General features: G+C 38.3%; 2 protein-coding genes and 1 pseudogene across 3 annotated transcripts in view; all 3 read right to left on the bottom strand.

Annotated features, from left to right (window-relative positions):
* The window catches only part of LOC113015384 (uncharacterized), a 70,205-nt pseudogene that overhangs the window by 32,845 nt on the left and 21,406 nt on the right, over positions 1 to 15,954 (bottom strand). The gene's annotated exons all lie outside the window — the stretch shown is intronic.
* The window catches only part of LOC145423464 (class I histocompatibility antigen, F10 alpha chain-like), a 39,364-nt gene that overhangs the window by 17,745 nt on the left and 5,665 nt on the right, over positions 1 to 15,954 (bottom strand). The gene's annotated exons all lie outside the window — the stretch shown is intronic.
* Positions 11,384 to 15,954, bottom strand: part of LOC113015191 (class I histocompatibility antigen, F10 alpha chain-like) — a 134,074-nt gene continuing 129,503 nt past the window's right edge. The window contains exons 6-8 of the mRNA XM_080296016.1: positions 12,832 to 12,849; positions 12,601 to 12,660; positions 11,384 to 12,248 (exon numbers count right to left, since the gene is read on the bottom strand). Of these exons, the coding sequence (XP_080152142.1) occupies positions 12,623 to 12,660; positions 12,832 to 12,849 (56 nt within the window). The 3' untranslated portion in view covers positions 11,384 to 12,248; positions 12,601 to 12,622. The remainder of the gene's footprint in view (positions 12,249 to 12,600; positions 12,661 to 12,831; positions 12,850 to 15,954) is intronic.

Raw genomic sequence — 15,954 nt, forward strand, 5'->3', positions numbered from 1 at the left:
CACTAACAGTTCTTTTAAACTCCGTCAAGCTGGCTGGCGGTCATGTGTCAGTTCAAACAAAATGGCATGAGACTGGAATTCAATTTTGCCATCAACTGGTAGTCTTTATTAAATAAGGTATGAGTTTACGTGTCAACACACGCCAAAGAACCCAAGCCCTCTAAAAGCAGCTGGCTTCCTTTTATACTCTGATTCAGGCGACCATTCTGGAATAGCACAAGTCTATAAAGTGTGAAGGTTGATTCTGTTCATCTGGACGTAGTTTTCAGTGGGAGAAACATTTCGTCACTCATCCAGGTGACTTCTTCAGTCTCAGCTGACTGCAGGTTTCCCATAAACACTGCATTTGCACAATAGCTGAAACCAGCCCACTGAAGGAACAATGGGCTGTGAGGTCGGTTACTTCATCATATGCAAATTGTCAAGTCTAGTGTTGGTAAACCAAATACAAAAAATAAACATCCACAAAAGCAAACATCGAACCACAATACAACACACACACAATACTTTTGTCACAAGGACACTTAATGGACTGGAGCTGGCATCATTACACCTAAGCTTACTGAGCTACTATCACGAGTTAAATTGTAGCTAATCCATTAATATTTGGGCTGGATTCATGAAACTTTAGCCAAGTGTACATTTTATTTTAAAGAAAGTCACAGAAATTTGGATTATTTGAGACTTTATTGAAAAACAAAAGTACAAAAAGGAGAGAAAGAGCAATGCAGTTTTACTGATATATAAACAGAAACAAACCCACCAATGTGTTAAAAACATAACCCACACAAACCTCCAGAATCTCAACTTGAACTAAACTCTAAAATCAAAAACACTCAAAACTTGTCTTAAATCAAACAACAGAGAATAAACATAATTTTCATTAATTAAGAAATAAATCAGATATAAAGTAAAATCTTTTACGGTCTCCTGGAATTCAACACATGTTTGTGAAGGGGGGCCGGCTGCTTCCAAATAGAGCCCATTTCATTCATAATGTTGTAAATCCAAGCCCATATGTATTCATGATCTGAATCCTGGGTTGTGTGAAATCCCAGAAATACACCTTAGACAAAGTGAATCTGTGAACTAAGGTGTAGGTCTGTTAGGTTATGTTGTGGTGATCCTCGGGTTGGTGGATTTGTGTTCATACTGGAGTCCAAAATTAAAACCAATGGAAGATGGACAAGAAAAGTTCAAAGCCATCAGGTGCTCAGTTTAGAAAAATAGAAAAGAAGAGGAGGAGAAACGAGCAAAAGATACAGGAAGCAAATGTGTCATGTATCCTGAAACAATCAGAATCAGAATACTTTATTAATCCCTAAGGAAGGTTACAGTTGCTCAAAGAAGAAATGGTAAAATAGTAACAGTAAAGACTAAACTCCAAACAATACATTATGTTACAGATTTTAATATTAAGTCATTAGTCATTGTCAGTTGTTGATTTGTCCTGTTCTCATTGTATGACGAATTATGATGGCTGTTTGGTAGCCGTTTGTATACAATGCATACTCTCTCTCTCTTCATATGTGTGTGTGTTTCTCTGGTGAAATTCAGCATGGTTCCAACGAAGGTTTTCTGTTCATGTACAATCCTTAATGTTTTATGTGCGTGTGTGTGTGGTGGTGGTGGTGTTGGTGTGGAGGGGGGGGCAGAGGGAATGTTGGCCCGAATGCAATATATCTCCATAAACCTGCAGACAAAAATTAAACAACATTAAGATTTTGTTAAAACAGTGATTTAGAATAAATATCTGCTACATATTTACTGATAAAAATCATTTACACATAAAAGAACTCTGGTTCAGTGAAATATTTGATTAGAAAACTTTGTGAGCATAAACATTTGTTTTAATCTGGCACAGTTTTATTATACATTAGTTAATAAATAGTTCATTAACATTGTGTTGTCACTGTTTGTACTTGATACAACTTTAAAGTTTAACTGGCAAACAGATGTGAATTTTTCAGAAAAACGTCTTCCTTTTAATAATATAACTTACTATAATTTGACTTTTAGACACTTTTGATGAAAAGTAACTGAAAGTGTTGGTGGAGTTATAGTGTGTTGCAGCAGTTTACAGAAATAAAGAAACAGTTTAACAGCTTTGTTTAAAGTGAAGCAACTCACTGTGTGGAAGGTTGTTTGTCATTTAGAATTTTGGAGCAGGATTCAGTGGCTCCTTAACCACAGGATCCTTCATAGCTGTAAAAGTTCAGAAACACATTGTTAGTCCACATCCTGTCTGAACTTACACTTGTTCAGAACCCTGAAAAAGTTATTTACCATAAAATACAGAAAAATACTTTGTGATCTACAGAATGTTTAAGGTATAAGAGAAAACAGACACTAGTTTTACTTACGAGGCTGGAAGCATCTGCCTGAAGTAAAAGAGAAAATAAAGATAATTTAAACTCTTATAGTTATAATATTTCATGCATTTCCTTTGTCATATTATAATGTAATCCATATTTCCATGACACTGTGCCTGTGCTGCTTATACACTTTTGTATAAGAGCATTAACTAAAAATTATTTTTTTTATGTTTTTCTCCCTCACTTGTTTTCTTTTTGTAGACAATGAATCCAATCATAGCGCCGAGGACAAAAACCACAGCAAAAATGGCAATGATGATGGCGAGATTATTTCCTGTAGGTCCTGTAGATCAACAACAACAAACAAATAACAAACTGAGGCAGTAAAGAGAATAATCAGTTTCACCTAGATAAAAATAATGGAAAAAATATTAAGAAAATAAAAGACCAGCAGCTGCACGACAAACACAGAATCCACTTTAGCATATCACAGGCTTGCAAACTTTGTCTCTAAAAGCACAAAAGTAAAGAAATATTTAAATACAAAGCGCAACAAAAAAGTATGTTAATGAGGATCTGTATTCATCAAAGCTCAGTAAACAGTGAATAGACAACAATAAAGAGCTATGCTAGATAAAAAAATATCTGCTTTACAGCTTTCAAAACATTTAATTGGGAAAAATATTTTTAGGAAGCGAGCACTCACACGATGATCCATGTATGTTTGTATAACATATCAGTGTTACAGACTGAAGAGGAACTTAACAGATAAAACCACATGAACTGCAGGACTCCTAAAATTTATATTTTTCACTATTATCACTTCTGATTCCTGTGTTACCTTCATTGGTCCCGATCACTGCTTTGTCCAGTTTGTTGATGATGTCCTCGTTCACACCAGAGAGCTGAAACACACATCTGTATCTGTGCCAGTCTTCAGGTTTGATTGATGAGACATCCAGGTCAACACTCATCTGGAAGGTCCCGTCATTGTTGGTGAGAATCTCTCCTTTGTTCACACCCTCATGAAGCTCCACTCCATCTTTTTTCCAGACCATCTCGGCTCTGTTAGGATAGAAACCTGTAGCGTGGCAGGTGACTGGAGAGGAGGAAGACTTCTGGAGGAGAGACACTTTGGGGAGATCTGTGGAGTAAAGACAAACATTTGATTTCTGTGTCTGAGAACTGCACATGTCCAGATTCAGGACAGACTAAGAAACCCACTATTTCAGATCATCTGTGATCATTTCTTAGGGAGAGCTGATGAGACGGTGGTTCCACTCCTGATGATACACCAGGAGAAATTCAGCACTGCATGAGGACGAGGAGGAGAAAGAAGAGCCAGCACCAGCTGAAATATGGAGCGAGCAGGAGAAAATGTTCTCTCTTTGTGAAGGACTGGTAGAAAAGTTTAAAATAACTATCTCTCCTAAATCCATCTTTTTTAGTTAATCAGGGCTCTAGACTAACTTTTTGCCATGGTTGCACTGGTGTGCCTAACTTTTTTTCTTAGGTGCACCAGCACAAAGGTTAGGTGCACCCAAATTTTTTCAACCGCATCGCTTTACATGTTCACTTTTTAAAAAAAATTGCTGTCCATACAGACAATATTGATTTGTAAATGATTAACTCACAAGCTTGTCAACACAAAGTTCTTTATTTGGAGCACAGTTCTACAACAAACAGAAGCTACCATATTTTTTTAGATCATAAGGCGCATCCGATTATAAGGTGCATTAAGCGAAACAAAACAGTCAAATAAGTCAAACTTTACTCATCAAATTCTTCTTGTTTCCTCCACTTCTGTACCATTGATCCATTAATGTGGAATTCTCTCGCAGCTGCTCTATTTCCATGTTCTAATGCGTGACTGATAGAGTTTGAAATCCGCTTCGTAAGCATGTCTCTTAACAGGTGCCATTTTGGGGTCCTTATACACATACAATATGGTAATATTATGTTGAAGCACAGTACGTATTACTCTGCGATGCTCCTGACTACAGTAGCCGTAATGATCCAACAATCCATCAAGCGGTGCAGCTTCATAGCTTACCACTAAAACATACTAAAACATTTTGACAGATTGACCAGAATTCATACATAAGGCACACTTTTGAGGAAATGAAAGTAGTTGCGCCTTGTAGTCCGAATAATATGGTACTGAAAAAGGTCTTGTGCTTAAAGTGCTTCACTGAGCTGACATTTAAACTTAAAATAATTTAAGATATATAAAATAAAAATAAAGTCAAAATAAAAAGAGCCTCAAAGGCTTTGAACTGAACATCTCAATATCTGAACATCTTACCTTGGACATGAGCATCTGAGAGGTTCCGCCCTTGACTATCTCTGATTGGTTTTGACCATAATATGGGCATAATGTGTGTCTGTTGTTGACCACACAGAGACTTTGAGTTGCAGAGACTTTTTTTTACTCAAAGGGCTGGTCGCACCGGTGCTGTCAAGGCTTTTTTTTTGTCACACCATTGAGAAATTATTTGCGACCAAATTGGTTGCACTCTAGAGACCTGTTAATGTTAAAATAATTTTATTATCAAGTTTTTTCAGTGTGGGACAAAGTACTCAGGTCCTTTAACAAAAAGTATAAAAGTAAGCACCCAGAGGGAGAGAGATGAGTTAGACTCTAGCCCAATGAAGCAAATGGAGGTTTTAAGAAAAGAAATGAAAATGATATTAATGGTATGGTTTAGTGTGTCAATACAGGTCACAAATAAATAAAGGTGGACTTTTCTCAAACCATAGATTAACATAATTGGGAGAAAACAGAGTTTTAAACCAAACAGCCAGAGTTTGGTTTAAAATTTTACAGCTTGACCTCCCACTTGTCCCGATCCTGAGAAGAAGCTCAAAGGACAGTTAATCTCCTGATGAAGACCGACAGAACATCGTGGACTTGAGAAGAATTAATAGCAGGCAAAAGTCAGTGCTTCTGAACCATTGACACTGTCAACTGAGGACACCAGCAGCAGCATGTAAGGAACCACAAGATGGAAACATGCACTGTGAATTACAGGCTGGGCAGTTGAACTGTGGAAAAGCACTGGACACTGATTGTCAGATTTGCCATGCGTGGAGTAATTTTGAAAGACAATACTGAAAAGAAACAGAGAAGAAACAGATTGTGTTTGCTGGAGATTCAAGACAACAAAGGACACTTTGAGAAGGGTACAGGGGCCAGTGGGAAGGTGAAGCCCAGAGGAGTATAATTGGGTTGAAATTGAAGCCTGAACTCATGATGGTGTTTAGAGATGTCCACCAGATCACAACAAAGAGGTAAACAAAAACACAAAACACACATATACAAATTGTTACATGTGAAATTATTTTTGGAAAGAATCAGAAGAACAATAGTTTGAATCAGACCTCAGTGAAAAGATGCATGAATTGATGCAAATGAACCCATAGATAAATCTGTTAGAGAGACAACTTTAATAGAAGGGAAGGCAAAAGTAGTAGAAAATAGGGATATTGTTTTGAACTGCCGTGCAACGCTTCTCCAGTCTCTTGCAGATTAAAGCCAGGCGATTGGGTCCTTATACGAATACTCCAGAGAAAGAATTGGAACTCACCCCGTTGGGAAGGACCATATTAAGTACTCCTGACCACACCAACAGCGTGCAAAATTGCCGAAAGACCCTCTTGGATTCATCAGAGCCACTGTAAAAAAAGTGAGTGACAACATAGACTAAGAGACGCCGACGCCCCTGCCTGTAGGTGATCTAGGAAGGTGGAGAGAGGGCTGTTTGGGTAGAATCCCGCCCTTGTTCTTCTCGCCCCTAGTCTACTCACCTATAGGACTTGGTGCGTCTGGTCATCATGAAGACGCTCGTCCTCCTAGTGGCTAGTATTGCACTCCTGGTGAGTTTATTAACACTCACCCGAAAAAAAGATGTAAAATCGACGACGCACAGAATCAAGAAATTGACGCTCTGCGCATTGCGGTGATGCAACACAGAGTAGCATTGGACATGATTCTCGCCGAGAAAGGAGGACTATGTGTCCTCTTTAACAACACATGCTGCACATACATTCCAGATAATGTACATTCATCCAATATGACCAACGCTCTGAAAACACTCAGACAACTTCAGGATGTACAACAAAAGGACTATGTTACAAACACAGAGGATTGGCTCACGTGGCTCTTGAGCGGCTCATGGAAGTACCTGCTGATTAAAGGACTTGTTTTTGTTGGTGTTCTACTATTGTTACTATGTCTGTTTACTTCATGTGTCATACCTTGTTTGAAGAACATGGTGTCGAAAATGGTAACGGCTTCAATTAATATGTACATTATCCTACCACATGATGTAGAAGAGGACATTGACTGGTATGAAACTTCAATGTAATAAAGTCACTGCTTAAGTCCTGACTAAAAATGTTCCAACAAGTGGCCATGGACTGATGTAGATGATGTGACTCGTTGTATATAATAAAGCCTTAGCATTTAGAAAGGCTCAATTAGGAGCCACTGTAAGGTTGCTAAATTGGTAAAAACAGGAGGGAATGTCATGGGATGTTTATGTTGGCTGATGCCACTTGTATTTCTATTTGTATTTTACTTATTTAGCAAAGGCCCTCCTGTGACTGGAAAAATACTGTTTTCATCTTCTTTGTAAGATGTGTTTGCTCTTAAATAGAGAAGTTACGCTATACTAGCTGTGAAAGTATAAACAGGAAGCCTGGACCGGCACAGTTCTGCATTTTATCTTTTCTGTGTATTTCTGAGAATACATGCTGCTCAGACATATTTGACTATAAATAAAGAGTGACAACTGCTGCAGTGGGTGAGTCTCTCTCGAGCTCTCACCCATGTGCACGTTAAAATTTGCAGACCTGTCTGAGTGCCATTTATTCTGACCTGAGTTGCATTACAGGAAAACTCCTGACAGCAGTGAAGGTTCTAAATTCAAAAACTTAAATATGTTAGTATGAGCACCAGAATGTACCCAAAAATAAATTTCAGTATTTCTTTCTTCAGTTATATGCCTCAGACTAAAAGTGTAATGATTATAACTGTCATGATCCGGAGTTTATGTTTTAGTAGTTATTATTATTCTGGGTTTTGTTTTCATGTTCCTATATGTTCCCCTGTCTGTGTGAAGTTTTTGTGTTATGTCATTGCGTGTATGTGTTTCCTGTTTTAGTTTGAAGGTCTGCGTCTTATGTGAGTGTTTTCAGTTTGCCTCCCTAGTCTCGTCACGTTAATCACTCCCAGCTGTGTCCCCCACCTGTGTGTGATCTCCCTGTGTTCTCTGAGTGTTTTTAAGTCTTGTCTTCTGTCTTAGTCATTGCTGGTTCGTCTGTGTTGTTTCCCCTCGATCTCCCTATGTATTTCCCCGGACCTTCCTTCATCTTCGTTTTTGTTTCGTTAGTTTTACCCAGTTTAGGTTTTCCTGTTTCACCTTCACCTAGTGATGGGCAGATGAAGCCTCATGAAGCACTGAAGCTTTTCATCCAATTGGTTCACCCCAACGCGAAGCTTCTTGAAGCTTCATTTGCTCTAGTAGGACACCTACTGTACGTAAAAATATTAGTTGGCATGAATTTGAAGAGTGTGGTCTTTTGCACACAGCCTGTAAATGTCAACAACAAAAGGAGTGTGTAAAACATGTATATTGTAGTGATGGCAGTATACTGTGTATATTTATGCTGGCAGTATGGAAAATGATTATTTGGAAATGCCTAAAATGGAAATGATCATATACTGTGAGGTGAGGTGTGGACAGTGGTTGTGCTTTTGTAACATTGAGGCAAGGACAGTGATTAGTGTTTAGGGGACACATCATTGGTTTTTATTTAAAAACAACAATTTCTCCACTGTGGCAGGTCGTAGGCGATTTTTTTTTTCCTAAACTGTCTCTAACTCTCTCCAAACTGTCTCTAACTCTCACTAACCGCAACTCTCCATCAAACACCCACATTTTGAATGAAGTCTGAGGGGTTTATATCGCTGTCATAGCTCGCGGCAAAGTTCGAACCACTTCATGAATCAGTCACGTGGTACAGCCGGGCAGCGAGGCTTCGGACGTCATCATTTTCAGCTCCTCCCATAAATGAAGCAAGCCTCGATACGCGCATCGTGGAAACGCCCCCTCAGTTACTCAACACAAGCTTCGAAGTCTCGATACAGAACGTCACATCACTACCTTCACCCACCCCATTGCTGTTTGTATTTTCTTTTGTTAAATAAATACTTATCTACACCAGAGCTGCCGCATTTTGGGATCTCCAATTCCACACGTCTGCCACCGGACGTGACAATAACAGTAAGTTTGGGACCCCCAATACCCCATCGAACTATATAACTATATGATATAATTCAGTAATATTAATGCTCTTAGGTTGTTAAAGAGAAGTTTGACCACCTTGCTTGGATGATTACAATACACAGAATAGAAAGCGTCACTCTACCATGTCAAATGCTTTCTCTACATCATGGGAGAGGGCTATAGCTGGAGAAAAGTCACCCGGGGGGATTTATTTTGGGCTGCCCAGATAATATCAATTAGGCGTCTAATGTCTTTATCCTGTCTTCCTTCTCTCACCCCAACCGCAGCCGATGGCCCCGCCCCTCCCTGAACCTGCTTCTGCCGGAGGTTTCTTCCTGTTAAAAGGGAGTTTTTCCTTCCCACTGTTGCCAAAGTGATTGCTCATAGCGGGTCATATGATTGTAGGGTTTTTCTCTGTATCTATTATTGTATGATCTACTGTACAATATAAAGCGCCTTGAGGTGACTGTTGTTGTGATTTGGTGCTATATAAATTGAATTGAATTAATGTTATTGGCAGAGCTATGAGTCTGGATAAAGCCAACTTTTTTAGGGTGTAAAATTTTGCAGTTACAGTTAATCAGTTTTCTTGGTCTGTAACTATTACATTTAAGTGGGTCTTTGTTTTTCTCTTAAAGAAAAACAAAGACTTAAATGAAAGGGAGATAAAAGCTTCTGAAAGCTGCTGTCCTTGTCCAGAGCCTCACCAAACATTTGTAGGAGTAAAGGGAAGTGCTCTTTAGCAAAGTTTGTGTAAAATTCTATTATAAATCGCTCTAATCCAGAAGACAGACAAACAGGACACTGAGACAAGAGTAGGGTATGAAAAGGGACCTAATAACAAACCAGAAAACCTACAATAGGAATAATATAACTTAACTAGGAAACAAGTCACACAGAGAAAACAATAATGAATGAACAAAAATCAAAGAACCAGAATCCCAAAACACTAAGTCGTTGACCAAGGGACACTACCACCTTCAGACTGACAGGTTGGTGGAGCGGCTGAATAAGACTTTAGAATCCATGATTTCTTTACGAGGATGAATGCAACTGGGATTGCTGGTTAGACCCTCTGCTGTTTGCAGGGCAGGAGGTGCCCCAGGCCTCCATGAATTTTTTTCCCTTTAGTTATTGTTCAGCAGGAAGCGACGGGGGCTGTTGGAGCTTTTTAAGGAAAACTGTGAGGAAGGTCCAAGCCCAGCTAAGAATGATATTCAATATGTTTTGGACCTGAGAGCAAAGCTTCACAATTTGGGGTCCAGGCCCAGGAACATCAGCAGCACCTGTACAACTGAGCAGCTAGCCTGAGGCAATTGTCATTGGGAGACAAAGTGCTTGTATTGTTCCCTTCTTCCAGCTCAAAGCTGCTCGCCAAGTGGCAAGGACCCTGCGTGGTTACATTGCGAGTGGGGGACGTTGACTATGAAGTGTTAAGGTCTGACACAGGAGGAGCCACACAGATATATCACCTCAGCCTCTGAAAGACTGGGAAGAGGCTTAAAGCACTTCTCTGGTAAGCCTGGTTAAGGAGAGAGATAAGTTTAGGATGGAGGTGCAAAATTCCACAATTCCCACCTCCCTCTATTATGATGACAATCTCACACAGGTCCAGAGAGCCTATGTTGCTGCATTGCAACAGCATTTTGTAGATGTGTTCTCCACCTTGCCGAGCCGCATATTCAAATTCAAATTTTATTTGTCACACACACACACACAGCCATACATCTCTCATAGAGCATCATTTTGAAACGTGCCCAGGAGTCACAGTGCATTTACAGCCCTAGAGGAAGCTGACCTTAAAAGACACATTGTTAAAAGGTAATTGGCTGAAATGCTAAAAATGGGAGTAATAGAAGAGTCACACAGCACGTGGTGTAGCCCCATAGTTCTTGTGGTGAAGAAAGATTGGTCTATACAGTTCTTTGCAAGTTTCAGCGCAAGGTGAATGCAGTGTCACAGTATGTGAGTCCCTGACGCAGACATTGTTCCACAATTCCAGAAGAAGCGTGCGGTTGGACAGAGGTAGGCAGATTATCTGGAGTACCACTTGGGAGGTGGGCAGGCGGACCCTCAGATGGATAAAACAGCTGCCATAGCATCCTGCCCGCCTCCCAGGGCCATAAAGGAGGTGAGTCAGTTCTTGGGGCCGGCTGGTTAAACACCCAGTTTGTGCCAGGCTTTGGAGAGCTGACTAACCCCTTAACTGATCTCACCCGAAAGGGTGCCCCAGATCTGGTCGGGTGGACGGAGCACTGCCAGGCGGCGTTCATGCAATTGAAGGCAGCCCTGTGTAGTGTGTGTAAAGCCCCTCTACACATCTAACTTTTCCTCCCTTTCATTCTACAGACTAGTAGGAGTAGGCTAGCTCCGATTGCTGGGGTCTAAGTCCGGCGCTGGGAGTATGTGGTGAGGTGTGGTTTATGGCTCAGCTGCAGGGGAGGGGTGACCTACATGACTGATCCCCATCATCTATTCATGCCTCTCCTTTCTAGTAACCCAGGTCCTGCTGGGTGTGTGGTGTGTGCTGCATACTGTGCTAGAAACATCAGCTGCACAGCCAAGAGTGGAGACAAAAAAACTAAACATTGAACCATCTTGCAACGCTGTGTGCGTTGGGTCCTCTGTCACAGGATACTTGATGAACCTGAGCTCTCACTATGACACCTAAGCTTACTGAGCTACTATCACAAGTTGTATTGTACCGAGTCCATTAATATTTAGGCAGTATTCATGAAACTGTACCTAAGTGTGCATTTTATGACAAAGTCACAGAAATTTGGATTATTTGGGACTTTATTGACAACCAAAGTATGAAAAGTAGAGAAATAACAATGCTGTTTTACTGATACATATTCTACTAATTAATTTTTTAAAGTTTACAGACGAATGAGGAAAACCTTAAAATCCTGAACTATAAACAGAAACACATCTACCAATGTGTTAAAAACATAACCCACACAACCCTCCAGAATCTCAACTTGAACTAAACTCTACAATCAAAAACCCTCAAAACTTATCTTAAATCAAACAACAGAGAATAAACGTCATCTTCATTAATTAAGAAAAATTCAGACATAAAGAAATCTGTTAAGGTCTCCTGGAATTCATCATTGATAATTTTTAAATCAAATTTTAAGAAATACACAAGTAAACATGTACAAAATTTAGAAATATATTATGATTCCTTTATCACTGAGAGTGAGGGAATCTCACCATTCATGAGTGATGAAATAATTTACAAGAAAACCCACCACCAGAAACACTAAACTGATATATGTTTGAGTGAAGATGAACACACAAAGGTTTAATTATGACTGTACTGAGACTGCTGTGACGCTTTCATTGTTTTTATTGTGTTCTACGTCTCTCCAGGTGGTCACGTTTTGTTAGATCTTAGCTTTCATAAATGACTTTTTTTTTTTTTTTTTAACCGAAAACCACATATTCAGAATAATTTAATGCAACCATTATGATGTATATGTTACAAATTTGCCAACTCATTTTCAAACTTTACCTTTTTGATTAATAAGCATCTGCAACTAGATTTTAGATCTTTTTAACAGATTTTATGATGTGGATATGGAGAACAACGAGCTGACACGTCTTCTCTCAGGTTCTCTTTATCCATCTATCCACAAACCTGAAGATATAAAAAGAAACACTAAATGTTAGGATTGTTCAAATCCACAAATAACATATTTAGGTTCATTAAGATCTAAAATTCTGATTCAATCGAGTATTTACTTCATATGTTTCTGAATGGAATTAACACATTTGTTTTAATGTTGTTAAATCATTTCATGAAATGATTTAACAACATTTAAATGAATAACAATAAAATGAAATTTAAATGTATCTTTTTCTTAATATGATTTAAAAGTTATACTAAAGCACTTTTTTGGTTCTATTTAAAAAGGAGATTTTACTACAGCCACTATTGTACACAAGTTTTAAAAAGAGAGAAAACATGAGACAAATATGAAGTAACTCACTGTGTGCAGAGCTGTTTGTGGTTTAGGCTTGAGGAAGCATTGACTCCTGACTCTCTGTAACTGTAGGTCAGAAACACAATGTTAGTCCACATCCTGCTCTCATCTGTCACTTTTACAACAATAAAACACAACAGGAAACAGCCCTGAAAGACTGCTTAGATTAAAGTACAGAAACCCTTTTTAATTTAGTGTAGACAAGAGATTAGAGAAAAGGGACAAAGTTTAACTTACGAGATGGGGAACGTTTGTCTGAAATAAAAGGGAAAAAAATACATAATTTTAATAATTTGTTATAAATGTTAACACACTTTTTTCAAGTATTATGTAAGGCATGAACATAATTTCATATTTTCATTTTGCAATCAGGAAAAAAGCATTAACTTAATTTGTAAAATTAAACCACTTAAACATAGACACTGGGCTTACTCATATGTTTATAGATATGTTCTGACTTTGCCCACAAAATGAGCTCATGTAAAATGATATTATTGAATCAGAATCATTTTATACTCGTAGGCAGTTTTTATAATGAGCTTAGTGACAAAATCAATTTGTGGTTAATAAAATAAAGGAATTGAATAAAGGAAATGCTGTTCTAAAAGAGAAACCTGGCTGCTAAGAAAGAAGAGGGGAAAAAAAAGTTTTTTGTGAGCAAAGCAACTGAAACAATTGTGTCCGAGGAGGAAGCTGGAGAAGGCACACCTTCCTAATGTAGGTAAAGGTGTGCTTAGGTTATGTTTGTTTGGCAGAAAGAAAGATGATGCAGGAAAAAAGTAAATAACAGACAAGAAAAAGTGAAGTAACTGAACAAAAATCTACAAGTGGGATATTGCAGAGAAGTTATGAAATAAAATAAACATGATTAATAATTAACAGTTTAATATATTTAGCATTTAAAAGTGCTAGCAACCTGCTGGCAGAGAAAGTGTTAAAATACTTAAATATTAACCTGAGGACTCAGCTTACACTGCTTTTGGTTGTTACCTGTTTAATCCTGTGTGCATTGTTTGTTTTCTTTTGAAAACTGTTAATAATGACTTCAATTAAGTCATATTACTCTTACTATCATTATTATTGTTTGCACTATGTCATCATTGTTGTTGCATTATACAAGAAACATCCAGGAAGTTTGTTTCTCACCTGTCCTCTTTGTGTAAATAATGAATGCGATCACAGTGATGGCAGCAAGAACGACCACAGCAACAACAACAGAGATGATCATGTAGATGGAATTTCCTGTGGATCACAGAACAAACAAAAGGTGAGAACAAAAAGTTTCCAATCAGATAACAATCATGTACAAGAGCTTCGTTTATGGTCACTACATGTTTGTCTCACTAATGTTTGTTTTCATTCCAACAATAAAAGTTCTGCCATTAAATTAAATTTCAATACACTGCCAAAAAATTTGAACATATGTTTCAAAATATACATTTTCCCCCATTTACTATTTAATCTTCTAAAACTGTCCATTAGTCAGATAATCAGCGGCCACACATGAACATGTTTTATATTCATCAATGTTCAGCAGGAAAAAATGTGGTGGAAAAACACAACTTGGTCTAAACTGATTTAGGTCTTAAAATTATTCTGACAGAAGCTGACAGAAAGAATATCAAAGCAAACAAACTTTCTCATCCAACATGAACCACAGGCTATTGCAGTAATTCAAGTGTGTGTTTCCCATGTTCATCACTCATCTGATCCTGATTCCAGACTCACCCTCATTGGTCTTGATCACTGCTTTGTCCAGTCTGGTGACGATGTCCTCGTTCACACCAGAGAGCTGAAACACACATCTGTATCTGTCCCAGTCTTCAGGTTTGACTGATGAGACATCCAGGTCAACACTCATCTGGAAGGTCCCGTCATTGTTGGTGAGAATCTCTCCTTTGTTCACACCCTCATGAAACTCCACTCCATCTTTTTTCCAGACCATCTCGGCTCTGTTAGGATAGAAACCTGTAGCGTGGCAGGTGACTGGAGAGGAGGAAGACTTCTGGAGGAGAGACACTTTGGGGACAACTGTGGAGTAAAGACAAACAGTTCATTCTTTCTGTATTATTACTATTACTTTTATTTGAGCTGGAGGGGTGCATAGTGCAGACGAGACGTGAAGAAGAGAGTGCAGACAAGGTGGAGTGGATGGAGACGAGCAAGAGTGGAAAGGAAGGTTTACAAGATGGCAGTGAGACCTGCTGTGATTTAATATCTGAGGATGGTGGCACTGAGACAAATACAGGAGACAGAACTGATGATATTAAAATTATCATAAAGAGTGAGAAGGATTAGAAATGAGTATATCAGAGCTAAAACTGTGGAAGATGATCTGCTGTGACGACCAGGAGCAACTTTAAAAGATTATTATTAATATTATTATTATTTAAACCATACCTATTTCTTTTGATGTGATGTAGTTTATAAAATTAAATTTAAAAACTGTGTCAAAATGCCACGCGAAGTGCAATTATATTAACCCTTTCACACATAGTGGTCACTACAGTGGACAACTATTCAAAGGCTGTTTTCTTGTATTTGTGTCAGTGTTGATGGTAAACTTGCACATGAACCACTACATTGGACACTGATGTGTCACTCCATGCCTTGCAGGGTTATAGTTGTTAAAATTGTTACATATATTGTTATACTGTTATAAAATATTTTTAAAATATATTTAAAAATATATTTTTGTTATGTTATAGTTTTTACACAGTGTATATTAATTATTCATTTGTCAGATTCATAAGTCAAAATGTTTGTTGTACAACTAAGTGGACGTGTAAAAATACTCTTTGAAAATGAAAAGTACGTTTAAAAAAATGAAGTTCAAAAATTTTTTTCATGCCTTAAGATGAATAAAAATACTCAAGAAAAAAAGCCCTGATTGAGGTTTTCATAATTCATGCATGAAAAGGTTAATTTAATATCATATTAAGTAATAAACTGAGACATAACTTTTAATCTAATTCTGCTCATAGATTTTACCTGTCCTCATCAGAGAGCTCCTCCCATAGTTCACATACTTCTTCAGCCACTCAGGACAAATCTGGGTGAGGTAATTCTTATACTGTGTGATCGTAGCTTTGTTACTGTCCCACTTGTTTTTGGTGATGACAGCCTGTTGTTTTGGAGCGACCCACGTCTCTGTCTTCAGGTCAAAACTTATGAAGTCCTCTCCATCATAACCTTCTTGGTGATATCCATTCACTTCACCTGTTTCTTCATCCCATTCACAGCCGTACATCACCTGGTAAATGTGAACACCTGACAGAAACACAGAGACAAAGACTGCAGTGAACCAGAGAGAGGCTGCACTAAAGTCTTACACTGAAACAGAGACGTGATCAACATATA

Source organism: Astatotilapia calliptera, chromosome 22 (assembly GCF_964374335.1).
Source record: "Astatotilapia calliptera chromosome 22, fAstCal68.1, whole genome shotgun sequence".
NCBI classification, from domain to species: Eukaryota; Metazoa; Chordata; class Actinopteri; order Cichliformes; family Cichlidae; genus Astatotilapia; species Astatotilapia calliptera.